This window comes from Anas platyrhynchos, chromosome 18, assembly GCF_047663525.1.
Source record: "Anas platyrhynchos isolate ZD024472 breed Pekin duck chromosome 18, IASCAAS_PekinDuck_T2T, whole genome shotgun sequence".
In the NCBI taxonomy this organism is placed as follows: domain Eukaryota; kingdom Metazoa; phylum Chordata; class Aves; order Anseriformes; family Anatidae; genus Anas; species Anas platyrhynchos.
Window position 1 is genome coordinate 9,530,031 of NC_092604.1, and position 27,251 is coordinate 9,557,281.

The following is a 27,251-nucleotide window of genomic DNA, read 5'->3' on the forward strand; positions in this document are numbered from 1 at the left end:
AGGAGGAGAAAAAAAAAAAAAGCGAGGGGAAAAAGCTACGTGATAGATGTTAGAAAACACAAAATTAAAACTGATTTGCTCTCACCATGGAGTGCTTACTGGCTGCTTTGACTTTAACGTCTTTATCTATAATTTTTTTTTTCTCTAGTAATATTGAGAGGATTACCTTTGTTGGCCCCTGGGTGGTTACTGTGTGATTTTACTGTTATTAAATCTATTGTAAACTGCTTCATTATTCCTGACTCAAATTCTCTCTTTCCTCTAATCCTCCCACCGCCCTTGTAGAAATCCTGTGGTACGGACCCTCAGGAAGTCCGGGAGCGGGCCACGGTCTTGCAGACAAAATTTGAAAATTATGTTCACTCCAGTGAGGTGACCGTCCGGTGGGCAAAAAAAGGTCAGTGCTTTTCTTTTCAGCTTATTCCTGAAGGGCTCATTTATAATCTGTTTTCTTTAGGGGAAGGGCTTCAGGGAAAATGCCTGGAAGAAACATTTTGGGTACATCAGGCTCCGTAGGGGGGTTGAGATGGGCCCAGAAGGCTTTGTGATGATATTAAATGTTAATTTCTTGCATCCCCATATTAAGTGCAAATGAGGTTTAATCTCGACTTTGAGTAGGATTCACATCCAAGGACTCTGACCCAATCACAAGAGCAAATAGATGGCGTGTTACTCTGGGAAGGTTATGGGTGACCTGCCTAACCACGTTGTGGTACAACACTCACCGGCTGCTTTCAGTTCATGCCAGGGATGAATTTGAAGCCTGTGAGGCAGGATGTCCTGGGAGCAGCTCTTAACAGGCCAGGTTCTTAGGCTGGAGGTTGTTGTGTGGGATGGGAGAAAAATGAGAGAGAGCACAACTACTCAGAAAGGCAGGCAGGAAGAAGAAAAACCAGGATGGATTTAATAATAATTGTACCCAGGAACAAATCTGGGACTGTGTCCCTGTCCTTGCCAGGCAGGACACGCCGCCATTGTCACTGAGCAGTCAAAAAGCTTTTCCCTTCTGCTTCTCAGTTGGAAAAAGCCAGAAAGGTGGATTTGGGGGAAAAGATGGAGAACTTGACAGGGATATGGTAGGAAAATAAACACTAAGCAGTCTCCTGAGGGGAACCTAGGTGATGTTGCAGTGTAGGCACCCCTCTGCAAAGTATGATTCTGCTGCGCAGTGGGGCTGATCTGGGCGTGCCTGTAACTGAATAGCTGTTGTAAATCTAGTGCTGGAAGTCAGGCCCCAAAGATCCTTGACAACTAGTTGGAATTTGTACATTAAATAGTGAGACAAGTCCACTACAAGCAAACTCTTGATGCAAGAGGCTGAACCACTCTTGCTCAGAACATACACAACTAGAGCCTTTCCTTTTTTCCAAGTTTCCACTAGTCTTGTGTCTCTCTTCCTGATTGTTTTCTTTTTCACCTGTCATAGATTGTGTACGTGTCACTGCACTGTTTCTTACCACCACCACCCCACAAAGGTTGCAGTGTTGGTTGGAGTTCTGAAATACTTTTCTCCTACAATGGAAGTGTTAGAGACTTGCCACTTCAGCAGCTTGCTTGCACCCATTTTCAGGTGCGTTGTGCTACTTGACTGGTGTATTACTTTTACTAGGTGCTCTTGTAAGTCTGTGATCTTAAAACACCTTCCTAATGTGGTCAAATCCTTGCTCCTGCATGGATGACCTTCCTGATACTCCACTGGGATTCCTCATCCCCATGCGAACTTCTAACCTGAAATGACTGTGACGGGGAGAAGGAACAACTGAATGGCTTGGGTCACACTCAGAAAACCTCGGTGGTCTCTTTATGCAGCTCACTGTACGCGAGCTCCATACACACTTGTTGCTGACTTCAGCACCAATAACTTTTTTAGCTGCAAACAAGAAGTACAGAACATTTGTCAGGAAATTTGCCACGTTGTGCATCCCATTTATCTTGTACAGGAGTACTCCACCTCTTTCTCCTATTCCACTATCTACATATGCAAATTTTCCACTGCTGAGTGGCTTCCATAAACCCCCTCTTCCTCCCCTCTGCGCCAGGCATCATGAATAATTAACATGGCAGCTGGCTTTTGCTTTCATGGCAGACAATCAATTGGAAACCGTGCCAGCAATGCATTTGTTTCTCTCTCTTTTTCTCTTTTTCCCCATTTTCTGACCTAGTCAATGTTAATAAGCAATGTTTTGATTGCAGCCCGCTTTGAGAAGGCGAGTGGCTCTCTGCCCACTCATCCCTTCTGCCTCTCAGCCCTGTATTTTCCAAACTCCAATCAAATAGTTCAGGGAAGGTGCTGCCCTTCAAACTTGATTGACTGACCAGTGGTGAGAGTGTGGGAGGAGGGCTGTGGCTGAGCCCTGCTGCCTGAAGGACAAATCTCACGAAGAGGGGAGCCCCTTTTGGGAAACAGAGGCCCTCGCAGCTGAAGGGTTGCATACGAGTACTCTTGTTTTGGAGCTGCAGTGACACGAGGAGCTCAGGCAGGTGTCTTCTGATCCTTCGTGCCATTTTGGTTACAGAAAGGGGAGGGAAGCAAACCCTGTGTTTGTCCTCTGCGTTTCACTACCTTATGGCCAATAGTTGAGCAATTTGCCTCACCCCTAGTGTGGAAAGGGACAGCAGAGTTACAGGAGCCCTCTGCTGCTGCAGGGTGCTTGTGCTGGGGGGCATTTTGGTGCATTCTTCTTGCCATTCCCCTGAGCTCTGAACCCTGGCAGAAAGCCCCCAGCAGCTTATATGGCCGTGCGGCTGGGGCTGAGTTGGGGGACCTGCACTGAGAGCTGGCTGCCAGCGTGGAGAACAGGTTATGGCACCTGTCTCATACCTCAGTACCCTTTTGTACCCCCCAAATCAACATGTCTAACCCCCATCAGATGTATCTCTTTGTTGTTTTTTTTTTTTTCCTTTGTTTTTCCACAATTCCCCTAGAAAAGTGGGGCTGCACGTGGGCAGTGGATTGCACTGAATCCACTCTTACATCAGTGCAGATCTGAGTCTCCCCAGGCCAGCGTGGATTAAATTCGTGTTGGTGTGCAAAAGCTGGAACAGCTCAAGCAGCTTCCCTTGTGGCTTTAAGGTGATGTCCCCTTCACGTGAACTTTGGCCCAACCAGCACTGTTACCAGTCTTTTTGAAGTTGTTTTCTTAAAGCTCTATGTCTTTGATCACAAAATTATAGAGAATGGCAACTTCAATTTTTATTAAAAAAAAAAAAAAAAAAGCTTTTAATATCTGGCCACTCTAATTGCACATAAAAGCTGGAAAACATGGTGCTGACAGCACTGAAAGGTCTAAAGACCTGAGAGTAAGGATTAAAAAAAAAAGAATCCCACCCCAAAGGTCTTAATTTAGATTTCCTGAGCGCTGTGATGAACGTCAGCAGCTCTGAGCTCCTCAGAGTTGAGACAGTTACAGGAGCTGAGGTTTCGACCTGCTGGTACGGCAGGGCTGTTAGTTCAGTTTTGGAATAGTCTCTCGCAGCTCTCCCTGGTTTTGTGAGCTCTGACTCAGGCCTGGATCTGGCAGCTTTCTGTCAGGACTTTGGGAAGGGGGCCCTCTGACACTTTGATTCTCTAACTCTGATCTGGGGAGTTAGTTCCAGCAGCCTCTGCTATCTGAAGAACCGTGGGAGGTGAGCTCAGCCTTCATAATAACAGGATCTTTAGTATCAAACATTTCAAATGCTGCAAGAAAGACAGCTATATTAGCTCCGACGGGACCAGATTTGGAGCGAGAGCAGGTTCATATTGTTCCTTTTGAAGAGTTACACCTTTTCATAGCAGGTGAATTTGACCAATAACTTTATGCAAAAAAAAAAAAAGGCAACAGGAGGAGGTTGTTGAGTGCATTTGAGCTGGTTTATAAGCCCTCAGAGGGATGGCCTTCGGCTGAGACAGTGAGACTAGGTGTTTGGAATTTAACATTCTCTTTTTGGGAAAACACAGGTCTCTTGATGTTCAGATGCCTCTAAAAGAGTAACGTTGTGAAATTGGGAAGAAGGTGCAAAAAACTCAATCTTTTCTTCTCATCGATTGGGAAAAGGAGTTCGCTTTACTCAGTAAACAGAGCTTTGATGGATTCCCTGGGTCCTTCCAGGAGCTGATCTGCTAAAATGACATTTTTATTACTGTTCATAAACTCCAATCTCCTGCTGCTGCCAAGAGATTAGACATAAGCTGTGGGCAAACTTGCTGGTCCGGTGGCTCAACAGGCAAGGGCAGGAGAGGTTAGAGTTTAGAGCTTGCTGCTGCCAGGAGCTGAGAGGGAGAAAGAGATGAAGGTGGTGGTTGGAGTGAGGGCTGGGGGGGCACGGGAGGTTTAGCGAGCAGAGGAGCAGTCGGGGGATTGAAGGGAGGCATTTTCTGAGCTGTCAGGTTTCCTTGCTGAGAGTCCCCCCCTATTCCCTGTAGCAGGGAGGACAACCTGGGTGTAGTTAACGTGACGGGTGCATGGAGGAGCAGTGGTAGCGTTCGTATTAGTGGATGATTGTCTTTAGAGCAATGAGCCCTGAGGGAAGGGCATTACAGGAATATAAAGATGTGAAAGGAAATTTGCACGCTATTCTATTATTTTTCCCTTCTGAGAAGGTGAGCTCTGCTCTCAGTGTGATGATGAGTCAGGAAATCCATCTGGCTCTCAGATATTTATAAGGGACTATCTAGTAACTGGTGAAAAATGCATGGACTACTGGGATTGTAATATCAGAGGAGCCTTCCTATGCCACTTCCATGCTTCTATTTCCTTCTCTTCATCCCCGTATCCTGCTGTTCCCTCTCTCCTCCTTTCTGCTGCCATTTGATGTCAGCAACTCTTCTCGTGAGATGTGCTGCAAACATCACCCTTTCTGGCAGAAGGGGCATCCTTACAAGAGGCAGACCTAATGCAACTTCATGTAGCATTGTTTCAGCTCCTAACCCTTCTCCACCACCTTTCTTCTCCTTACGGACTTGTACCAGTACAGTGTACAACCTTCACAGGTTTTTAACGTGCCAACCTTATCCACCAGCTGCTGACCAGAAGGTGTCCCGGAGGACAAGACCGATGTCCTTTCAGCTGGAACAGCTGAATCTTTAAGTGTATATATATAAAGATGCAGTAGCAAACAGAATTCACTTTTTTTCTTTTTTTTTTTTTTTTTCCCCAGCACTGCAGTCTTTCGTTTGTGCCTACGCTGCCTATCCCAGAAACCTCAAGCATATCTTCCACATCAAATCTATCCACCTGGGTCACATGGCCAAGAGCTTTGGCCTGAGGGATGCCCCCCAGAACCTGACTGCTCTTCCAAGCACTGGCTCAAAGAAGAAAACCAAACTGAGACCAAAAAGGTAGGCCAGCTTGACATTCTCAAGCCAAGGGATGCCACGTGTCAATCCGTGGTACACTTTGCTCCCCAGTGTTCTTGTGGTTGCTCCGTGTGATTGTTCCTGAGAGCCTAAATCATGTTGAGCAAGGCTTAGTTTGCATTGTGCTCTGAGCTGTTGTTTAATTCTTCTTTTTTTTTCCTGAACGGCTTTAGAGAGCCTAAAAATTACATTTATTAAACCAACTTGGTTGAAGATTTGAGTGGGAATTCAGTTAAAAAAAAAAAAAAAAAAAAAAAAAAAGAAGAAACAAGCAGCTCACTTTGTAGTTTGACTTCTGATAAGATGCTCTGTTTTTGAAGTAAGCTGTTAAGAGTGGAGAAGCGCCTACATGCACTAGCCTGGGTTTTACTGCACCTTTACCAATTTCTGTGTACTTGAAACACACCAGTTCCTACAAGCAGAAACAGCCTAATTCTTATTTATTTGTACTTCAGAGCTACCTTGAAGGATATAAAAGGGCACAGGCAGTGTTCCAGAGTGAAGCATGAGACTTGCTCTATATTGGAGTGGTTCTCTGTCTTGCACAGGTCTTGGTTGCTGTAGAGCTTCAACAGCAGACTTGTGGCCCAGCACTTCCACAGTAGAAGCTGCCAGGTTTTTCCATTCCTATTCCCAATTGCACAGACCTACACAGCACTGTGATCCCTGTCTCAGGAACAACTGCAGCAGCAACTCTTCACCCTCAACCCCGCTGAGGGGAAAAAGGCTCACAGATAGGGCTGTGTGTGTAATTGCTTGATGTTGGTTTATGGCATGGGGCGATAAAAGCATCAAGAAAATAGAAGAGAAATGAGTATTTTTCACTCCTCAAATTTGAATTTGACCATCCTACCTATTCGTACCTATTATGAACGAGGTACTGTGGCTGTTATTTTATCTCACAATGTAGTTTCTCCCTTCCCTCCGGGCCTTGACAAATACCAGTTCTTCTCCCCTCTTTCTTACATCTGTTCCAGTCTCCTGGGTGCTCCTTTCCTGCATCAGGAAACTGAAATTCCCTGACAAATCTGGAGGAGTAGAGCCCCAAATGCTCTCCTCTGCCTGAAATGGAGCTGAAGATGCTCAGTACCTCTGATCCTAGGTGCTTGGAGTTGCTTCCACAAGATAGATAGTCCTCCCTTTTGAGATTTTATCTTCTGTAGCACAACGGCAGACTACAAACTTCTGGCTTGCCTGTAAAATCGCTGCAATAATTCAAAGAAGGAAAGATCTTTCTTCTGTTCTGGTAGCAGTTGTTATTCTTGCCATGTAATTGTTGCCGCAAACTCCATTAGCAAATGTTAACCATGCAATTAAAGCACTAATCCACGTAATTGTTCCAGGCTGGTGACATCTCTTGCACATGTATGTATTTGGGGAGGGGAAAAGAAAATAGGCAAGGGGAAGGGGTTTTAAAATAAGAAGTTGGAGACAGCATTGTCCTGCTCTGCGAAGCCACCAGGGACAGAGCACTGATCTGCCTCCTGCTTCAGCTGACCCTCACCAGCAGATGGGCAACAGGATGGGAATGCCCCTGTGAGCGGGGGATTTAACGGAGCTTTATTTCAGGAAGAATAGCCTGATTAGCCGATAAAGAGCATGTAAGATGGTATGGGGTGAGCTTTGATGTCTTGCTGGCCCAGCAGGGTGTCAAGCTATGACTGACAGTAGCGTGTCACAGGATTACTTGGCCTGCAACAATGCCTCTCTCTGTTCCTATGATGTTGCTACTCTGTTAGAGCTACTTTTTCCCTTGTTATGCACCTCTTTTAGACAGCGTTCCTCCTCCCCAAGTCTTCATCCTATTATAGTACCGACAAGCTCAAGATACAGTAGGGCGTTTATGCACAGAACGCGTGGGGTTGGGGGATGTGGAGGTGTTAGAACAAATGGCCAGAGAGTGATTTCAAAGCTCATTTGCACGTGGATCACAGAGTCGCGGCTCAGGGAAAGTGGGCAGACTTTGCACAGGTTTGTCACGGCTCAGGCTCCATGTTTCAAATCCGAGAGCATCTGGAAAGTTAAGACCCAGCAGAAATACCCAAAGTTGTCTTCTGTGACAATTGTTCCTGCCTGTGACACTTGTTTCTAATTTACTTCATCTGCGTGTGCTTAAAAAAAAAAAAGAGAGGATATAGTAGTATTCATCTGCTAGCTCAGAGAAAAGTGAATATAGATTCAAATTCAGTATCTGCTAGCATAAATTCAAGATAGTGCTGTTAATTTACAGAGAATTGCTCTTGATTTCACAATGACGAGGCAGAGAGCAGAATTTAGCTTGCTACTAAAAGACAAATGGCCTTTAATTGTAAAATGTGAGGCTTGAAATGATAGGAGCATAGTCACAGAGCAATCTTTTTAATTATATTTCTCACGTGATACCATGAGTGTTGGTTGTCGTATTACACATTGTCTCCAAACATCTGATACTTGTTTTTAATCAGGCTGCTCACTAAAGCCTCATCTCTCAGCACCTGCCCAGAGAATAAAGAGCAGGCCATCCAGGTTGAAAGCAGGGGTAAAGGTGATCATTAAACGTTTCCTTAAGAGGACAAAGAAAACTTTTCATTTCTTTTGAAGTCTCCTTTTGTGCTTAGTGCTTCCTCAGAGAGCCTGCTTGGAGAAGGTGAGGCAGGAAGATGTAGCAGCCAGGTGCGTGGTGACAAGCCCTGAGACGTGGACGCAGCCCTCTCCTGAATGCACACGTAAAACTTTCACAGATTTTTTAAACCTCTTAGTGCAAACCAGCTGCCCCCCCAGCTATAGCAGTTACTGCAAAACCCGATCAGAAGATGGCAAAATCCTCTGCTCATGACTTTCTTGAAAGTTGAAATGCCGTATTTATATAAGAGGGGCACATCAACCAGATCCTGGATATTAAATTACACTACATTAGCTTAGTAAGTGCCTGGGCTCATGCTTTTACAGCCGGGTAGATGTAAGGAAGCTGATCCCACTTCCACTGAGGGATTAACTGTCTTTGGGTCGCTGCAGAGAAGCAGCATGCCCAGGAAGTCGCTGACACGCCAGACAGACATTTCTTTTGAGTCTTTCACAATGCAGACGCCAAAAACCTATTGCTGTTCCACCCAGCCTCCCCGTGCTACTCAGCCTTTCGCACTGTGGATCAGCAGGGTTTTATGAGATTCTGTGGGGTGCTAATGGTCTGGTTTTTCCTTATTGATCTCTCTGGAAGGCTGGTGTTTGTCCCCGAAGGGTTTCACCGTAATGGGGAGTCACAACTTAATTTTCCTTGTTTGTGAACTCATGCTGTTACAAAGAAAGAGAGAAATCCTGAAGTTCAGTGGATCCTGTGGAACTCATTGCTGCAGGATGTCTCTGAAGCCAGAAAGGCTCAGAAAGATGATGTTTATGTAGGGGTATCAAATCTAGTCATTGCTGCTACAGCATGTGCAAAAAATAAGAATAAAAATTAAGGTGAAAAGCCCCTCAGCCTTCAGAGGTGAAGTCAAACCTTAACTGATACAGGATCAAGGTAAGGTGTACAGGGTGCTTCTGTTTGAGGGGCTTGATTTACATCATTATTAACCCGGCATTGCTCTGAATATGAATATCATTATGCCTTTAAGGCTTTGGCTGCAAGATTATTGTACTGATGCATTCTTCAGCATTAGTCATACAGGTCGCTGGGAAATCTACCTTGTAAACCAGGCTCATCCTCTGTGTGGCTGGGTCAGCAGTCTGCTTTGGGTGAAAGCGAGTAGCCCTTCACTTTGTCCCCCTAGCCCACATGCCTGATGACATTTCTGAACTTCCTGGCGTTGACAATCTCGAAAAGACTGATGCTTCTGCTGACAGGGCTCGTGAACCAAGGCTGCAGCTGGGTCTCCCTGCACAGCAATTGTCTAATTATTAGAAGTAGTTTGCCTGCCAGTTTTTGCGTGCTGTTTACAGCTTTCCTAATATCACTTAATTAGTCAAAATACAGTTTTGGAATTCTGCCCAGTAGGAATTTCACTTGGTTTTGGGCAGCCTGCTCTGGAAAGCCAGGCTGGAGCCCAGGTAAGAGCATGGATTCCTGCACTGGAATGCAAACAGACCAGAAATTAGAGAAAGAAGTAAGGCTGCTCCGAAAGGAGAGCTTGCCCTCACTCAGCGTGAAGGCAGTGCAAGGACACTGATGAGATGTAACACCTCACGATGTTACAGAAAGTCCTCTTATGAAGTTAAAGTTTTATAGTTGTAAAATCCACGTCACTGTTATCTGCATATAGCAATGCCCTTTGTTACTGTCCCATCCTACCATGGCTGCAGCACGGAGCCTTTGCTCCATCTTACAGGGAGCAAATAGAGCTTACACATGGAGCTGGAAAACCTCAGTGTCCTTTAGTACACACCAAGAAATGAGCAGCTTTCTCTAAGTGAAATATATTCTGGCCTTTTGGCTGGGACAGAGCCTGAGCAAGAGTCGTGGGAGGCTCCCAGTGGTGCTTTGATCCTTATTCCATGGGGTGAAGACCAAGGTATTACAGTGGAAGTGAGGCTGTGGGGTTTTGTCTCTCTGTATAGCTGAAATACAGCTGACTTCAGGAGGTGTACGGTGAGCATTACTGTTTAGCTTGTCCTGGCATGAATGCTTTGCTCTGACTACTGGAATAGCACTTGATGCTCGATATGACTGGGAAATAATTATCCTCGTTCTTCTCAACCAGTGTTTACATCAGCTGATAAGAGTACCTAGGCCATCTGTTGACTTGTCGAGTGAAGTATAGGATTGCTGATGAATTTCTTGCCTCCACTCCACAAAAAACAGCAACGGAAAAACCAGCCCAAATAGGGTTGCGTTGGCTGCAGATGGTTCATCTAACGCTGTAAGTAGACAAAGCAGGTGTTGCAGCAGCCTTGGCCCAGAGGTAACCCAGCTCTGGTGCTGGCACAATTTCAAAGCTGTTGGAGATGCTGTCAGGCAGATTGATAGCGAGATCCATGATGAAATGCTTTCTGATAAATGGAGCAACCTACCTCAGTCTCCTCCAAAGACACACCGTGAGTTCTGGGAGCGTGCAGCAGAACTTTCTGCTGCCTTCCGCAGCTGGAGCAATTTGAGAACCTTTGGTTGCTGCAGCTGCTGCACGTTGGTTAAAGGTTATCACGCTTGCTGCGCTGCATCGCAGCAGCATTTCACACAGCTCAAGACAAAGGAACAGCCAAGGAGAAGTCTTTAGGAAAAACCGTGCTGACCGTTTAGGGAAAAAGAGTAGCAGAGATCTTCTGAGCCATCGTATGACATCTGAGAAGCCACGCGTGTGTGTACAGTCCTCTGGGATGTAGGAGCTTTGAGCTCAGAGGTCAGTAAAGACCAGTCCAGAAGCATTTGGGTTTCCTTGTGAGGTGAAGGTTTGGGCAGCACCCCTGCTGATCGCTGCATAGGAGGAGGGATGGGGAGCGGTGCTCTGGGAGTGGCTCTGCAGAGGGAGGGAGAAGGAAACTGAAGCAGAAAAAACAGGGAAAAAGAATGTTATTCCTTTCCTTTGCTGGACACTTTTCTCTCTCTTGTTTGTTCAAGAGGCTTCTCTCCTGCCTTTTCATCTTCCAGTGCTGTATTTAGCAAAATTGACAAGTTTCTGGTTGTGCTTGGAAGAGCAAATAAAATCATTCCTTTTCTTTTTTGAGAAGGGCAGAGGTTTTATGTCTTTAAAAGTTTGACTCTGGGCTGGTCTTTCGCAGTCTTTGAGGATATAACAAAGTCATCTGAGGACAGTTCCTCTGTTTCCTTGTTGTCTCTCTGCTGAGGCTCTCGGTACCAGCTTTTCTGAGGTTGCGACTTAATTACAGGTGTGCGCAGGCAGCTGTAAGCTTGGGTCTTTCCTTCCTTCCTGTGCCTCCCTGAGGAGGAGGGGAGCTTCTTCAGACCGTACTGAGCAATTGCTGGGTGCTCTGCCTTCCCTCTGTCGCTGTACAGTTCACCTTTCTTACCTAGGTGATGAGGTGATCTGAGAGACCTTGGGGTGACCTGGTGTCATCCTATACCTGGGGCAGAAAGTCCGAAGCAGCATCTGGGTCTAGGGCTAAGCACTGGGCTTGCAAATTCATCTCAGTCAGCTCCTCTGACTGCTTACCAATTCTGCCTGGCTTTTATGGAAGTGCAGGTACCCCATACCTCGTGTAAAGGAGTATTCATTGGTACCTCTGCCTGGCATCCAGTACGTGCCAGCTCCGAATGCCCAGTGTGCTGGTCAGTAACGCAGAGAAGTGAAATAACTTGTGTTCGGGGTCAGCTTCCTCCTGACGTGCATCGGGGCTGTTTAATTTTCTGAGTTATGATTCCTCTATTCCTGTCTTGTTTTCCCCTAGCCGATAAAACTGGCCATTTTCTCCTCCATTTGAACATTTCCTTTCTCCTTGAGGCCCCGCTGAAGCCTTGGCGCTGTAGCACATGGGGATGGTCAATCATTAATGAATCTTTTTTTTTCCCCGCGAGTTCCCCTTCGCTGCAGTGTTTTGTAGTTCCCCACCAAAACGCCGCCTGTTGTGTTTGGAGGGAGGGATTTAAAGGGCTGTGGATTTCTCTGCCCGGTATCAACATGATGTGTTCTCATTAGGGCTCAATGCAGCACGATACCTAGACATGAGATCACAGAAGGAGATGCTGACAATCCGGGTGTTTATCCACTGATGGGAACATGGGTTCTGTCTAGGCTGCAGATGTCTTATGTTTACAGCCTTCCTCTGAAGCTTTTTGCCACCATACCCGGTATTGCCACTCAGCTCTCCTCAATTAGCATCGCAGCAGCCTTGGGCAGCAGGGAAATACAGTCATGGGGGTCAGGAGGTGGGAGGATGGACACGGAGGACAAAGAGGTTAAACACTTCGCCCAAGGATGCTCACAGTGTGAGTAGCGAGGTCTCAGCTCTCCTGGGCTTTGTCTCATAACCCCAGGGCGCCTTCCCTTGTCATTGTTAGCTTGGTTCCTCTGGCAGGGCCCTAGAGACTCTCCCCAGTTGAGCAAAGCGGGGAATTTACAGCTTTACAGCAGCACAGCAAGAAGAATCTGGGCAGGGATCCTGACCTGGCGTGCTGTCACTACAGGCTGTCGCTGTTGCCTGTGGCTCTTGCACCTCGTGGTTAAGCAGGGCCTCGACAGCTGTGATCAGCACAGGTTTCGCAGCACAGCTCCATTGATTTTTGTGGCCCTTGTTAGAGGGAGAAACCTCTCCTTTCCCTCCATCCTTCTTTTCCCGTGTACAGCCGATCACCACGCCAGGGGGTATTGATTTACTAATTGGGCAATGATTTCACCTGATTGATAATAAAGCATTGGACAACCTCCCTGCTGAGCCCAAGCTCAGCCCAGCAGCTACGGGTGGATTACGGGTCCTTTCCCTGTTGTTAATAAACTGATCTGTTGCTTGGTAACCCTCGAATTACTGTAGTAAATGCTTGGAGACACAAGGAAAGTGTCAGATAGAAACTTGGCCGAGTGATGGAGGGGACTGAGCGGAGAATACAGCTGAAGATCTACACCACAAAGAGCCTGGATCCTAAATTAGTGAGGGAATGGAGACCACACCAAAGGAAGCAGAGTTTTCTTCTGCTTGTCTTGAAGGCTTAATCTTCCAGGAAAACCATCGTACAGAGGTGATCATCACACCATTCTTCCCATCCTTCTGCACCTTCCTTCCAAACCCACTGCAGCCGTGAGACCTGCACGGGGATGGAAAGCAAACTATGGGAAAGGGGGCAAGCAAATATGCCAGGGAGCCAAGAGTTTGCTTCCCTTCCTTCTTTGCACGTTTGGCCTAAGGAATGACTTCATCTGTTGCTGCAGCCAAGAGTGCTTTCTTCTGTGGTCCCCAGCACAGTCATGGGCACCTGAAGGAGCCGTGAAAGGCTGTGCTGTGAGGCTGCAACCTTTAGGACTCCTGAGGCACATAAATTACCAGAACTGCGTGCTGGAATGGATATGGGGCTTCTGGTGTACTCCTTCATTGTATTTAGAGGGTCAGATAGATTTCTGGTCACGTCTGTGGAAAATCTTGATGTCTGTTACTGGTCTTTGCAATAAACTGGTGAGCGGGGTGTGCAGACACCAGTAGCTGTGGATGCTCCCAGGGCTACGGGGACACTGTAGGGAACAACGGGTCCTGCACTCAGGAGACTGCAGGTCAAGCAGTTAAGAGAGGGTGACAGCAGCAACAAGGATGAGATTTGCCCAAGGTCACAGCGCAGGACAGTGGCAGAACCTGGGGTGGAAAAATGCTGAGTGGGTTTTTATATTTATAGCTGGCAGTTTCGGGCTGCAGGGAGATCCATGTTGGAGTTCCGTGGCTGGGCAGAATGCAGCTTTGCAAAAACTGGTCTCTGGAGGGGGGCTGCAAGGTGCATGGGATGTCTGCAGGACAGTGCAAGAAACGAGTCTGCTGGTTTTATGCTCGTGAAATATTTTTTTGTTGATCGCTTGTTTGGGGTTTTTGTGTTTTCAAGGTCTGGATTTAAGCTCTGTTTATAAAACGTTTCCATTGTTCAATGTCTTAGGGCTCTTAGGCTTTTTTCTATTATTATTATAATTTTCAAACTGCTGTGTCACCTAATTCATCAGCCTTCAGCACACAACCTTTCCTCATTCTCCCCACCACCTCTGCAAGAGCATTTGTACAGAACAAAGGCTTGCTTTTAAAAACGGCATGATATTTTGCCACCTTTGCGAAAACCTGTCACAACAATATCTAATTTTGCATGAGACAGAATTTCAAATCAAGCCTCAAGAAAAGGAAGCTGTTCTCCTGCTAATGCGCAAATGTCACTTTCCGCAGCTGTAAAATAAGTAACCCACCTAGCAGCGATTCAGAGAGGAGGAAATCTAATGCCTGTTCTCTTCCCCCTGCCCAGGTCTGACCTTCTCAAGAAGACCCACAGCAAACATCGCCTTGCTGAGATCTTGCGATCTGAATATTCCAGTGGGATGGACACTGGTGTATCCAAGGTCAAGAAGAGGAAGAAAAAACAGAGGAAACCTGGCAACCAGCAGATTCCAACATAAGCCGGGACCTTCCACTCATTTGCTGCAAAACCTGCTTGAGTGCCTCAGCCGGGGGTCAGGGTGACCTGCCAAACCGACTGACGAGCGTTTCAATTTATCAGGCAAATATGGGAGGGATCTTGGGGATCCTGGCCTCCTCCCTCTCACTCCATTCGCCCAAATGGAATGGAATCCAGGCGTGTCCTGTCGCACTGCTGCAATTAAATGTAGCTTCCTGACGATGCATTGTGTTTCTAAGGTGTATTTTGCAAGAAAAATAAAAGAGGTTAAATACGGTTTTCAGAAAAATGTGATGTCTGTGTAACCTTGAAGTGAGATGTGGATGCTTTGCTGTCTGAAAGACCTGCAGAAACACTCTATGCTGTGTTTGCTTACTTATTTTTAATCAGCAGAGCAGTGGCAGAGGTGTTCCAGGTGCAGGTTTCAGAGGAGGCTGCTGCTTCCCGTGTCGCTATTCAGGGAGGCACTTCTGCTCCTGCTGCAGGTAACAGCCAAGCTGCTGCCACCCTGTCCTTTGTGCAGTGGGGCAGGATCTGTCCCTGGACACTGATCGTTAGTCAAATGTTGCCAGCTGGAAGGAGTCTCCCTGATTTCCGTGAAATCAGTAGGGCTCTGGAGAACTCCTCGGTGTAGTGACACATGGTCCCTTTGGGACAGAGCTCATGGGCACAAAACTTCATGTCAAAACTCCTCCGAGTTTGGGAACAAACGTTGTCACTGGGGGAAGGAGCCAGAGTGGAATCCAGCAATCTCCAAACTTCTCCTTGCCTGCAGCGTATTGTCATACCTAATTATGAAATGCAGAATATGTATGAAATGTCTCACCTCTCTGAACATTAAAGCCTTTGCAGAGCCTTGCTAACGTTTGCCGGTAGTCACCCAGGCTTTCAAGGTTCTCCCTGCGTTAGCTTGGCCTCGCGCAGAGCTTTTTTCAGTACGTCGTGAGCTAATGGCTTTCACTTTGTGCTTTTCCCTGTTCTTCCTTCTCATCAGAGAATTTCCACCGCTGAGAAAAGGAGGCAGCGTGATGCCCCGTGTGCCGAGCTGGGCACTCACTCACCACTGCCCAGCACGTGAAGTGAAAGCTGAACTCGAGTGGGGTCGGTGGCAGAGCTGAGTTAGCAGCACGTGGAGCCTGGGGGGGAGAGCGGGTGCCCTGAAGGCCTGTGGATGACCTACAGAGCCCCCCAGGACCTCCAGGTGGGCACCCACCTCCCCGTACCTCCTCCAGTCCCCTAAAGGCTCTGGGTCTTCCTCCAGGGAAGGCACAAAGAGCAGCCCGCCTGCAGCCCAGCTTGGGCACATTATTTAACACCAGAAAGGGCTCAGATCCCGTAGAATCATGAGGTGGTGGAAGGGGGAAAAGTGGAGTGTAAAAAAAAAAAATTAAGAAAGAAGTGGAGGTGAAGACAAAATCCACTTTGTGAGTACAGAATTAGGGGCACCGAGTAATGGGTTGTAGTGAGTCATGCCAAGGGCTGTAGGAGGGAAGCAATCAGTCCAAAAGTATTTAATTTCTCGAGTGAATGCAGCTCTTGAGAACCAAAATGATTTTTTTTTCCTCCCAAGCAATTACCAAGCAGAATGCTGATTTTCCTGCAGTACTTTTTTGACTGATTAAGAAAGAAAGAAGTTTAAAGGGATCCAGTATAAAATTAACCATGATTTTGCAGAGAGAGTGAAGTTAATAAAATTTATTAGATTAAGATTTAAAAACAAAAAGCAAAGCCCACCTGATTTGATGATTACTGTTTGGAAGAGCAATCAGGTTTAAGGCAAAATGTCAACTTTAAAAAAAAAAAAATGAACCCCCTGAGGATGAAAATGACTCAGAGAGAGCGATGCAAGGAGGGTAAGTTTGGAAGAACGATTTTGTGCATGAGGGGAAAAAAATTGACCTTCTCTTGGCTGACTGTCACGTAGGAATTAATAGGGACTAGTGGTAAATTCTCAATAACAGGAATAAAGGGCCAGCGGCGCATCAGCGAGGCGTCGGGAAATCTCGTTGCTGTCTGTATTAATTGGGCATGGAAAGTTACGGGCCTTATGGTGGACAATGTGATTATTAAAAAAATAATAATAATAAAAAAACAACTTTCAGAGCTATCTTTCAGCAGACAGATCATTGAGTGATTAGGGAGAGGAGGAGATCGTTAAGCAGGAAAATGAAAGTGTTAAAGGAAGTGCTCACACACCTGAAGCTAACAGTTTGCTTTAATAAACTTCGAAGTGCAAAAGGTATTTAAGTTGTAGCTGGCTCAGCAGGAGGCAAATTCTGCCCTTATTGACACCTCTAGCGGGGCTGGGAGCTGGCTTCATCCTTGCTCCTCACCTGGCTCAGGAAGCACTTAATAGGTTTGGAGTTAATTGGGTCTTAATTAGAAGCACCCCTGTAACGAGGCAGGGCACCCAGGTATTTATTTTAGCCTGGCATGGAGCAGGTGGATGTGGTGCTGAGCTGCTCCTGAGTTTGTCCCCACAAGGTAGGTGGTGAGCACCGTGGGGGTCCTGGCTGGGTGGGAGCAGCTCAGAGGGGCAGGGAGCTGGGGGATGCTGTAGCCTTGTTTTACTGTGCTGATGTTGCCTTTGGCCAGGTTTGGCTTTTTATTTTGGTTGGGGTGAGTGGTGGGGGTGTCGTTGCCCTGCAGCTTGAAGGCAGCTCTGCGAGGAGCTCCTGTACAAAGTTCCCATGCAGGCTCAGGTTCGCCTTCCTTGCTGCTCTTCGTTCTCAAAGCTGGGAGTCGTGGCTCTCCCGTACTTTCTCTTGCTCTTTGCTCTGCTCTCTCCTGGCTCTGTCTCCTTCCCTGTATGAGGAGCCCGCATCCTTTGGGTGGCCGGGAAGGGCTGAAAGGCCGCACTGAGCCTCTGCACATCCCTCCCTGCCTGCAGCTGGAACTTCTGAGTTCGTGCTTTCAGGGCTTTAGGGGAGGAAAAAGCAAGGAGGTGACCTCTGTACCAAGGTCGCAGATGGGCACCCACTTTCAGAGCATCGTGGTCACACACCCGACACCTTAACCCCAGAGCCCTCGGTGCTGAGCTGCACTGAGAACCGATCAGGAGAGAAACCGACCCTATTCTTGTGGGTTTATTTTCCCCATAAGCCTGGGGAGAGAGGACAGGAGAAGCTCTGAGCTCTCCGATTTGGCCTAACTTTGTGTGGTGTTGAGACAGAAAGGTAAAAGAGCTTCAAAACCCTTCTGCTGGTTTTCTTCTCCCCTCTGCTCCTAGCCCCTTGCAGCAGGCCTTGGGGGGGGGTTCCTCGGGCCCTGCCCCGCTGCCCCCTGTATTTTTGGGGACAAACCAGCCCCGTATGGCCACGCTGCCTCGGCCCCGCTCATAGAGCGGAGTGCCAGCTTCTGCCAGATGTGGAATGGCAAATTTAAATATTGCAATTACCGACGTGTAACGAAGCCTTGTACTTCATTAATGTAAGAGGAGGAATCTGCTACGGCTACAAGGACAATTAAATATTAGAGAATGTCTTTGATTCCCGTTCCCGCTGTGTAAATGGGAGGAAGGTTGCTGTCTGCTCCTTGCCTGGGCGCTCGCGAAATGAAAAGCACACCCACTGCAAGTTGTCCTTTGATAGATTTTTAATATGATTTTAAAGAGTTTTGTTTGGCCTCATTCTTATTCAATGAGATTAAATTAAAGCACTTATCCCCTGGGTTTAAGTCAATCCATGTAGGATTTGGGACGGGGTTTGTTGCCCGGGGAGGGGGGTTGTTTGCAGGCCTCTCTGAAAGACTCCTTTCCCACTTCATTAACCCGAGCTGGGAGCGACCCCCCCCCCCCCCCCCCCTTCCTCCTCCTCCTCCTCCTCGCCCCGACCGAGGATTTACCCAATTCCCCATTCACATGCAAAGGACCCCGCGGCGGCCCCACAAAGGCCGGGGGCTCTCCTCGAAGCGGGCACCCCCCCAGGCCTCACCATCGGGGCAGGGCTGGGGGCATCGGGCTGGGCTTCGGTCCGCAGCCTCCCTTTTTATTTTATTTCATTTTTATTTTTATGGGGGGTGTCCAAAGGGCCGGGGGAGAGGCGGAGGCGGCCCGAAGGAAGGGGAGAGCTGAGGAGGGGGGAGGCCCTTGGGCGGCACGGGGGTGCCGGGGGAAGGGGAGGAGGCCTTTGGGCAGCCGGGGGGAGGCTTGAGGGAGGCCGGGGGGGGCCGGGGCCTCAGCCCGCAGCCCATCTGTCGGCTCCCCGAGCCGGAGAGCCGCTGCCCGGCTGTCCCGGGGAGCAGCTGCCGGGCTTCGGCCGAGCCCCAGCGCCACTTTTCAAGGCCGGGGGGGGGAAACAATCCATTTTGCCAAGCGCTCATTTAAAGCACTTAGGCAATTATACACTTAAGATTAGCGTTAATAATTCACCAGCCCGGCGGCTGGCCTCACCCCCCCCAACCCCCCCCCGCCCGCCCCGCGGATGCCGGCGGTGGGGCCGGGCCCTGAGTGTGGGGGGGGAACCGAGCCCCAGCCCTGGGGTCTCCCCATAGGGACCCCCCCTTCGCCTCCTCCCCCTGCCCTCGGAGGGGAAGAAAGGGCCGGCGGAGGCGTTCAGTTTGTAAAGAAGTTTATTTCCACATTTAAAAAAGGGGGAGAGCGGGGAGCCCGAGAGCCGCCCCCCCCTTACACCCCACCACCGGACCCCCCCCTCCCTACCCCGGCCGGGCCGGCCCCGGGATACAGACTGACAAGCATCACTTACACAAATACGCCCTCAGGGTTCACAAATAAATAATTCATATACATTTTGCGCACGGTATTTACAGTTCGCCGCTTTTTTGCGGGTGCGGACGGCCCAAAACCCGCTGCCCCCCCCCCACCACCCCCGCCCAGCCCAAGGGTCCATTCCCGGCTGTGGGGCCGGGGGAGGCGAGGAGGGGGCTCTCCGGAGCCGGGGTGGGGGGGGGGGCTCAGGGGAAAGGCAAAGCCCCCCCCCAGTCCGGGAAGTCCCCCCCCGGGCACCCCCTGCCCGTGTTCCCGGTGCGGGTCGGGGTGGGGGGGGGGAACAGCAGAGCCCCCCCCCTGCCCCTGGGGGGCCCAAGGGGGCAAAGCGGGGCGGGGGCAGCTCTGGCAGCCCCCAGCCCTGCTCCTTGCATTCTTCGCGTATTAAAAAAGTGGTGGTGGGGGGCGAGGGGGAGGGAGGGAGTCTCCTTTATATATATATATATTTATATTTGTCGCTTGCTCGTGGCCCCAGGGGTGGGCTGGCCCCCTCCGGTCCCCCCCCCCCGGACCGGGGTTTGCGGCGGAGGGGGGCGGGGGGGGGGTCCCGGGAGGCCGGGGCTCACCGGGGCTGCGCGGCCCGGGGCAGGACGCCGGGCAGGGGGGGCAGGGGTGGGGGGGGCTCGCTGCCGCCCTGCAGTCCGTGGATGAGGATGCGGGGCACCAGGGGTCTCTGGAGGGCCGGGGGCGGCGCGCTGGGTCCGCGGTACAGGTAGAGGGCAGCGCCGGGGTCCAGGTTGGAGACCAGGCTCTGCGGGTAGAAGTAGGGCGAGGGGAACATCCTCTGCAGGGCTGAGTAGTTGCCGGCCTCGGCCAGCAGCTCCAGGCCCACCGCCGTCTGCCTTTTCCACTTGGTCCTGGGGGGGGACAAGCCGAGACAGGGGGGCGAGGGTGGTGGGGGATGCTCCAAAGGGCGCGCACGGGGTTTTGGTGAGCCCCCCTCCTCCCGGCCCCCTTGCGCAGTCCCGGTGCGCGCTGCTGGACCTCGGGGATGGGCTGGGCTGGGATGAGATGGGATGGGACAGGGCCATCGCCCCCATTAGCGGGGCAGCAGGACTTGGCTCCCCGGTGTCCCCACACAGCCCTGGGTTTGGGTTTTCCCGGCGGCCACTTATTGGGGCCCGACCCTTGGGCACCTTCCGAGCCCCTTCCCGGGCCGGGAGATGCAGGTTGCGAATCCCAAATCCCAAACTCTCACTCGTGGACGCACAGCTCCGCAGGGCAGCCCCCCCCCCCCCAGCCCGTGCTGGTCCTGAGCCGGGACCCCCCTCCCCGGGCCGGGACTGCCGCGGGGGGCAGCGCTGAGGGGCTTTCGTTTGAGGTTTATGGGGTGGAGGGGGCTGTGTCTGTATTCCTCTGTATCTATCTCTATTTCCCTGTATCTGTATTTCCCTCTATCCATATTATTCTCTATCTGTATTTCCCTGTATCTATATTCTTCTGTATCTATATTCCTTGGTATCTCTATTTCCTTGTATCTCTATTTCTCTGTATTTGTATTTCTCTCTCTATTTCTCTCTCTCTATATTTCTGTCTATCTCTATTTCTCTGTACCTATATTTCTCCGTGTCTATATTTCTCTATATCTATACTTCTACCTATATTTCTCCGTGTATATATTTTATATCTATTTCTGTGTCTGTATTTGTACCTGTTTGTGTGCACACACACAGAGCCCCCGCCACCCCCAAACCGCCCCGCAGAGCGCTGGCGGAGCGGCCGGGTTTTACAGCCCGGGAACGGGGCTGGAAATCGGGGTGGGGGGCGAGGGTTCAAACCGGGGGGGGAAAAAAGGAGAGGGCCGTGGGGGTGCTGCCATCCGCTGCCCCCGGTCCGCAGGGGGCAATGGTCGGCTGTGGGCACCCCCGGCTGAATCAATCGAAGCCACCAAACGGCTCCGGCCCTTTTTGCTGTTTTGTCGCTGAAGCGCTAAACCTATTTCCCCCAGTAAATTATTCATCATAATAATAATTGTGTAATTACTGTAAAGGCCGTTAATTATTGATGCCCAACGCAGTAATTGGTATCTATTATTAATGGCCCGATGTGTTATGCTGCTGTGTTTAGCTGGATGCCCGGTGCTCCCCTTGCTCGCTGGGGCTGGGGAGCACCGATCGTCCCCTGGCCCGGCCCCGTGTCCCCCCCCTGGAATTTGGGATGGGGGAGAAAAGCCCCGGGGGGGGCTGCAGGAAGCTGGGAACGGGAGAAACGGAGAGGATCGGGGGGGCCCGGAGCGGGGCTGCGGGGACAGGATGGGACCGGGCGCTGCGGGCAGGAGGGTGGGGGGAATTTTTACCTTCTGTTCTGGTACCAGGTTTTCACCTGCGTGTCGGTGAGGTTGAGGGAGGCCGCCAGCTCCATCCTGTCCTGCACGCTCAGGTATTTTTGCCTCTCGAAGCTGCGCTCCAGCTGGGCCAGCTGATGGTCGGTGAAGGCGGTGCGGGCTTTGCGCGGTTTTTTCAGCCGCACCGGGGGGCTGTCCCGGGAGCTGGAGATCTCCCGGTCCCCTTCTTCTTTCACTGGGCCGACAGGGAGGAAGAGAGGCCAGGTCAGGGCAGGCAGGGAAAGGGAAAGGCTCAAAAAGGGGCCGAGCCCCCGCCGCAATAAGCCGGAGGAGAGGGGCACGGGCACCAAATCGGATTCACGGCGTGGTCGCTCCGCACCCCGATGTGGTTTAACTCGGGGGGGGCTCGCAGGGACCCTCGCTCGGACCCGGCCCTTTTCACCCCGACGGCTGCAGGGGGGCAGGATCCGACCCCTGCGCGTCCCCCCTGCTCTTTCCCTGAGCCTCCTGCCTGGCTTTGCACCCCCGACACCCCACAGCTTTCTTGGTGCCCGGGCATTTCGTTTAGTTTAGGGTTTGTTTTTCCCTCTTTTTACTTTCTCCCCCCACCCTCTCTCTCTTTTTTTTTTTTTTTTTTTTTCCTTGTTTAAACCCAAAACAAAACCAACCCCAAATAAAGACGGGGAGGCCGAGTTTTTGGAGAGGAAAGCCGCCGGGCTTGGTGCCTCTTCTTCCCCCGTGCGGAAAAGTCTCCGTCCTCCCGGGCTGCTGCCGGGGCCGGGACTCAGCCTCCTTCTCCCGAGGTTCTCAACGAAATCCTGGGGAAGCGGCCCCGACCGGGCCGGGTTTGGGCTTCAAAGCCGGCGGCGGAGGCTGGGGGCGGCGGTGCGGAGCCTGCCTGCGCCCTCCGTACCCACGCACCGGCGGAGCGACACCGGGATTTACACCGCGAAACATCGGAGGGGTGAAGAGCCGAGAGGAGGAAAAAAAAAAAGAATATATAGGAAAAAAAAAAAAAAAAGAAAAAGAAATTTATATATATTTAAAAAGAAAAATATAGGGAAAAAAAGAAAATTATAGAAAAAAATGAAAGAAAAGCAACCTAAAACAAACCCAAACAAATCAAAACAAACCAAAACAAAAGCGCCAAAATAAAAAGGAAAAGGAGCCTGGCGGTGCTCGCCTTCCCCACCCTCGTGGAGGAGAGGAGGAGGCAGAAAGGCTCCGGCTCGAGCCATTTTCGGCGCTGGGGCTTTGCGGGCTTTATGCTAAATTTCCCGGGGCCGGGTGTTAGCGGGGCCGGGGCCGCGTTGAACGCGAGCTGATTTCTCTCTGTAGGAAGACAATAATCCGGTTAATTGAGCCACCGGGGAGAGAAACCCTTCAACCGGAAAGCTCCGGCCGAGGAGGCAGAGCCGGGGCCGGGGGGAGGCCGCCAGCACCGGGACGGCTCCGCCCGGGGGGGGCAGCAGCGACCCCGGCCTGGGAGGACGGGGGGTGTCCGGCCGGCCCCGGGAGATGCCCGAAAGTTTTGGGGAGCTTTCTGCTCCCGGGGCAGAGGCAAAGTCAGGTTTCGCAGCCCTGGAAGAAGAAAATTCCCTCCTCCGGCCTCTCTCTTCCCCCCCCCCCGGAGGCTCAGCCTCGGCTCCCCCCAGAGGGGTCCCGGTGGCCGCGGGGCTGCGCTCGGTGCGGCGGCGGCTTCCCCGTCCTGCTCCGCAGCTGTGCCCCGGCCAGTCCTGGCGTAAAACGAGAAAACAAAAACAAAACCAAAACAAAAATATCAAAAATCGATATTGCGGGGTTTCGGCATTTCGGCTCGGGCCGAATCCCGCCGGTTAGGCCCTGCCGCGCAGCCCCCAGGCAGTGTAAATTGGGGGCATTTCGCCCCCAAAAAGGCTCTTCCCAAAGCAGCAAAAAAAGGCGCTGCTGGGCGCGGGGACCCGCTTCTGCCCCCCCGGTACGCGGGGATTTTAAAGCCCGTTTGCGCAGTGATTTTTCCCCCTATTTCAGGCAGTGTTTTTCCCCCTATTTACGCAGTGATTTTTTCCCTCCTTTCAGGCGGTGTTTTTGCCTCCCTTAAGCGGTGTTTTTGCCTCCTCTAAGCAATGTTTTTCCCCTCTTTAAGCAGCGTTTTCCCCCGTTTTAGGAGGAATTTCGGCGCTGGCTGCGGTGCCCTGAACTGAGCTGAGCGCTCCCGCTCCGTCCCTGCCTCCCTTCTCCCAGCTCCGGGCGGTTTTGGGAAGGGGACAAAGGCGAGAGAATTAGGGGAGGATGTTCAGGAACCGAAAATAAAACCCGAAGAGAGGAAGCGCGGCTGTTTTCGATCCCAGCCCTTCCAAACGGCGGAGCCGAGCCCCGCGGTTCTCTCCCCGCATCCTCCCGCAGAGGCCGGGGCCTCCCGCGGGGCGCGGAGGCTTTTTTTGGGGCAGTTTTCCTCCCTCTTCAACCCGTTCAGAGGCTGCTCCGAGAGGTCCTGGGGGGGAGGGAGGGAACGGGGACATTTGCCCTATCCCGTTCCCCAGTTCCTGCCAGCACCCCAAAATCCAGCGGCCCCGCGAGGAGCCACGGCCTCCCCTTTCTCCCCCAGCCTCGGCAGCCTCGCCTCCCCCTGCAAACAGTTTTTTTCCTGGGTGAAAGTTATTATTATATTTTTTTTTCGGGCATGTTGAAAGCGGGATGGACGAAAGCTGCCGGGATAACCTGCTCCGGGCTGGGGGGAGAGCCCCAAACCCCAAACCTCCCGTGCTGCTCCCCTGCCTCCTCCCGGCCCGGCTGCCCGAGGGGAGGCCGGGCAGAGGCTGCGAGGGGCCGGGGAGGCCGAAACCCCGGCCCGGGGCGAGCCGCAGCCCTTTCAGCCCCGTTCCCCGCCGCGGCTTCAGCCCGGGGCTCGAAATAATCCGAAATAATAACCGGGCTAATAACGCTGAGACGAACCCAATCAATTCCCGCCGACTTTTCTCTTTCGTTTGTTACCGGAGCAGGGGAAATACCGGGTAAAATCCGTGTTGATTTTATTATCGTTTCTATATTTTTTTTTTCCTTGTGTTTTGCCCAGGCAGAAATCCGCCCCCGGCTCTCGGCTCCGCTTTCCCCGCGGGCAGGCGCGGAGCACCCGGAGCATCCCCCGGGCGTTTTTTTGGAGAAAGCACGAAGCGCCCCGGCCCCTGCCACCGCACCCAGCCCCTCCGACCTTTTCCTCTCCAAAGTTTTCCCGACTTGGTGCCGACCCCGCGCTCATTTCGGGAGCCACCGCTGCCGCCACCCCCCCGGCCCCGGGGCGCTCCCGGCGCGTTTTGAGGTTTCGGGGCCAGGCTGCCCTGAAACACCCCCCCCAGGGCCAGCGGCTTTTTCTTACCTTTGTACTCGGAATCCGAGGAGGAGCTGCTGGTGGTTTTTTCCATTTTCTCCCTAAAGTCCTCGCCGGGTTTGGTGGGGATCCTGCCCGCCGGCTCCTGCCCGCCGTGAGGTCCATTGGTACTGGAGTAAGGGGCGCAGGCTGCCAGGGGCTTGCAGTCGGCCAGGATGTCTCTGATGAGGAAGGACGAGGTGACGGTCCGGGATTGGGAGGGAGCCGAGCCCTGGCCGGGCTGCAGATGCGGCCCCGCCGCCTCCAGGCACTCGCGGCCGGGCGAGCGGGGCGAGGGGCACCCGCTGCTGCCCTCCGAGCGGGGGCTCAGCTCCAGCGGGGACCTCCCGTCGCCCCCCAGAGGGTCCCCCTTGGGCCCTGCCGGGCTCCCGGCTCGGTGCGAGAGGATGGAGTCGATCCCGAAGCCGGTGGAGCCCTCCATGGCCCCCGCAGGTGCTGGCGCTCACACGGGCATCGGCGGGGAGGGCGCGGCGGAAGAGGGTTGGTAACGATAATTAACGGTGAGAGCAACAACAACAACAAAAGGGGAAAAAAAAAAAAAAAGGAAAAAAAAAAAAAAAAGGAAAAAATAAAAAGGTGAAAGGAAAAAAAAAAAAAAAAAAAAAGAGCAAAGTTCAGCCTGGGATCCGGGCTCTCCGAGGCGCCGCGCGTTACATCCAGGGCTGCTCCGTCTTCAGCATCGCGCCCAGCTGCACTCAGACAGACAGACAGGAGGGGGAGAGGGAGGCAGAGTCAAACTTTGGCCGCCGAGGGGGTGGTGGAGGTGGAGGGGGGGACGGACCCCAACCTCAGCCGGGGGTCCCGGCCCCTGCCCGGCCACCCCAGCGCTGCGCGGAGCCGCGGGGCTGGGGGCAGCCCGGGGGCTGGCAGCCGGAGGAGGGGAGGCAGCGATCGATAGTGAGGCTTCGCAGCGCCCTAAGCGCTTAATGATCCCCAAATCAACTCAGCGGGGAGGGCGAGGGGAGGGCGGAGGGGGTGGGCAGCCGTCGGGCCGCCGCGGCGCCCCCCTTCCCCGCCAGCACCTCGGACAACGCCGGGGGAGGCGACGGTGGCGGCGGGAGGAGGGGGAAAACCGGAGTCAAACCGGAGCCGGCGAGTCAGCACCTCGAACAGCTGCCGGGAGCCGGAGTCACTCCGGAGCCGGCACCGCTTTCAGCACCTCGGACAGCGGTGGGAGCCCCGCGCTTCCCCGAGGGGGGGGGAAATTACAAAATAAAATAAAAAAAAAAAAAAAAGGAGGGGGGAGAAGAACTTGTGCCACTCCGGCTCGGCCCCCCCCCCCCCGCACCCCAGCCGTGTGAACGCGCCCATTGGCCGCCAGGCGTTTTGGGGGATGTCACTCCCCGGCGGCGACACCTTGCAGCTTGATTACCGGGAATTAATTGCCGCCCGCAGCCCCGCGCTTGCCGGGCGGTTTCCGCCCCTCTCTGCTGTCATCATCCCGCTGATGGGGCTCGTAATGGGGTGATTAGCCGCGGGGGGGCGGGGGGGGGGCTGCTGCTCTCTGCTCGCCTCCCCCCCAATTAGCCGATCCGAGTGGGGAAAGTTTTTTGCTGGGCATTGGGAATTAAAAAAAAAAAAAAAAAAAGGGAAAGGGAAAGAAAAGGAGAAAAGGCAGAGCACCGGCACCCTCCGCCGAGCCGGCGGCTCCGAGCCCGAGCCGAGCCTCGGGGCTGCGAATTTCGTTGCATCCTCTGGCAATGGGCTGCGGGAGGGGGGGGGGGGCGCAGCGCTTTTTGCAGCGCTCCTTCGGCAAAAAAGCAGGGGGAAAGCACCGGGAAACTGCCCGGGCATCGCCTCCGCGATCTGCTGGGAAGGGACCGAGCTCGGGGGGGGAATTTTCCTACTCTCGATCCCGATTTTTATTTGAAATAACGCCGACCTGCGCGCCCTGCCCGCCGCCGGCCCGTTCCCCCCGCAGCCTCCCTTCCCTTCCCCTCCCTGCCCTTCCCTCCCCTCCCGCCCCGTCGGGGCGTTTCGGTGCCGGGGGAGGGCTCACGCCCGGCTCCCACCTTCCTCCTTGGGGGGCCGGATCCTGCTCCTCCGGGGCTCCCTCGGGGGCTTTTCCTGGGGGCCGAGCCCTCGCCGTGGAGCTGGGGAGAGAAAAAAAAAAATAAAAAAAAATCCCGTCCCCAAACCGTGGGCGTGCGGCCGCGCCGTGCCTGGTTCTTTCTCAAATCCTCGATTTCTTCCTTTTTTTTTTTTCCCCCCTCGCGGGCCAGGCAGCTGCATCTTGTCCCCCTTCCAAAGCCGCCCTCGGCCGGCAGCTTGGAGGCGGTGGGAGCGGGGAGAGCCCCCCCCGGCCGCCCGGCTGCCAGCTGTCGGGCAGCGGCGCAGGCAGGGCCCCAGCACCTCGGCCCCGAAGGGCTCGGGGCTCTCCGGGCTCGGGGCAGGGAACAAAAGGAGCCGCCGGGGGGACAAACCCCGGGACAAAATCAGCCTCGGCCCCTGCCCTTGCTTGCCCCCAGCCTGGAGGCGCAGCGCAGCCGGTGTGGGGGGGGAATGGTGGGGCTGGGGGGGGACGGGGGGGCTGCTCGT

The 27,251-nt window shown here is 52.5% G+C and overlaps 2 protein-coding genes across 6 annotated transcripts in view; one reads left to right on the forward strand and one right to left on the reverse strand.

The window, feature by feature from the left end:
• Positions 1-14,628, forward strand: part of DDX31 (DEAD-box helicase 31) — a 46,415-nt gene extending 31,787 nt beyond the window's left edge. For 4 of the 5 annotated variants that reach the window (XM_072025381.1, XM_072025382.1, XM_072025383.1 and 1 more), the window contains exons 18-20: positions 286-397; positions 5,140-5,320; positions 14,190-14,628. In XM_072025381.1, coding sequence (XP_071881482.1) covers positions 286-397; positions 5,140-5,320; positions 14,190-14,340 — 444 coding nt within the window. In that variant the 3' untranslated portion in view covers positions 14,341-14,628. Of the gene's footprint in view, positions 1-285; positions 398-5,139; positions 5,321-14,189 lie in introns of those variants that run through there. The other variant, XR_011804031.1, reaches the window with a different exon arrangement.
• A 4,867-nt stretch (positions 14,629-19,495) lies between these two features.
• BARHL1 (BarH like homeobox 1) lies at positions 19,496-25,261 on the reverse strand. Its single transcript, XM_027470616.3, has 3 exons — positions 24,702-25,261; positions 21,359-21,581; positions 19,496-19,919 (listed from the first exon to the last, which is right to left on the reverse strand). The coding sequence occupies exons 1-3, from the start codon at positions 25,132-25,134 to the stop codon at positions 19,625-19,627; spliced, it is 951 nt and encodes a 316-aa protein (XP_027326417.2). The 5' UTR covers positions 25,135-25,261; the 3' UTR covers positions 19,496-19,624.
• Positions 25,262-27,251: the final 1,990 nt, after the last annotated feature.

Bases quoted from the DNA above. Each gene is read 5' to 3' on its own strand.
- BARHL1 (XM_027470616.3), bottom strand. From the start codon at position 25,134: ATGGAGGGCTCCACCGGCTTCGGGATCGACTCCATCCTCTCGCACCGA. The intron at 21,582-24,701 runs GTAAGAAAAAGC...CTGTCGGCCCAG, and splicing joins CTCGGATTCCGAGTACAAAG to TGAAAGAAGAAGGGGACCGG. The intron at 19,920-21,358 runs GTAAAAATTCCC...GTCCCCCCCCAG, and splicing joins ACCTGGTACCAGAACAGAAG to GACCAAGTGGAAAAGGCAGA.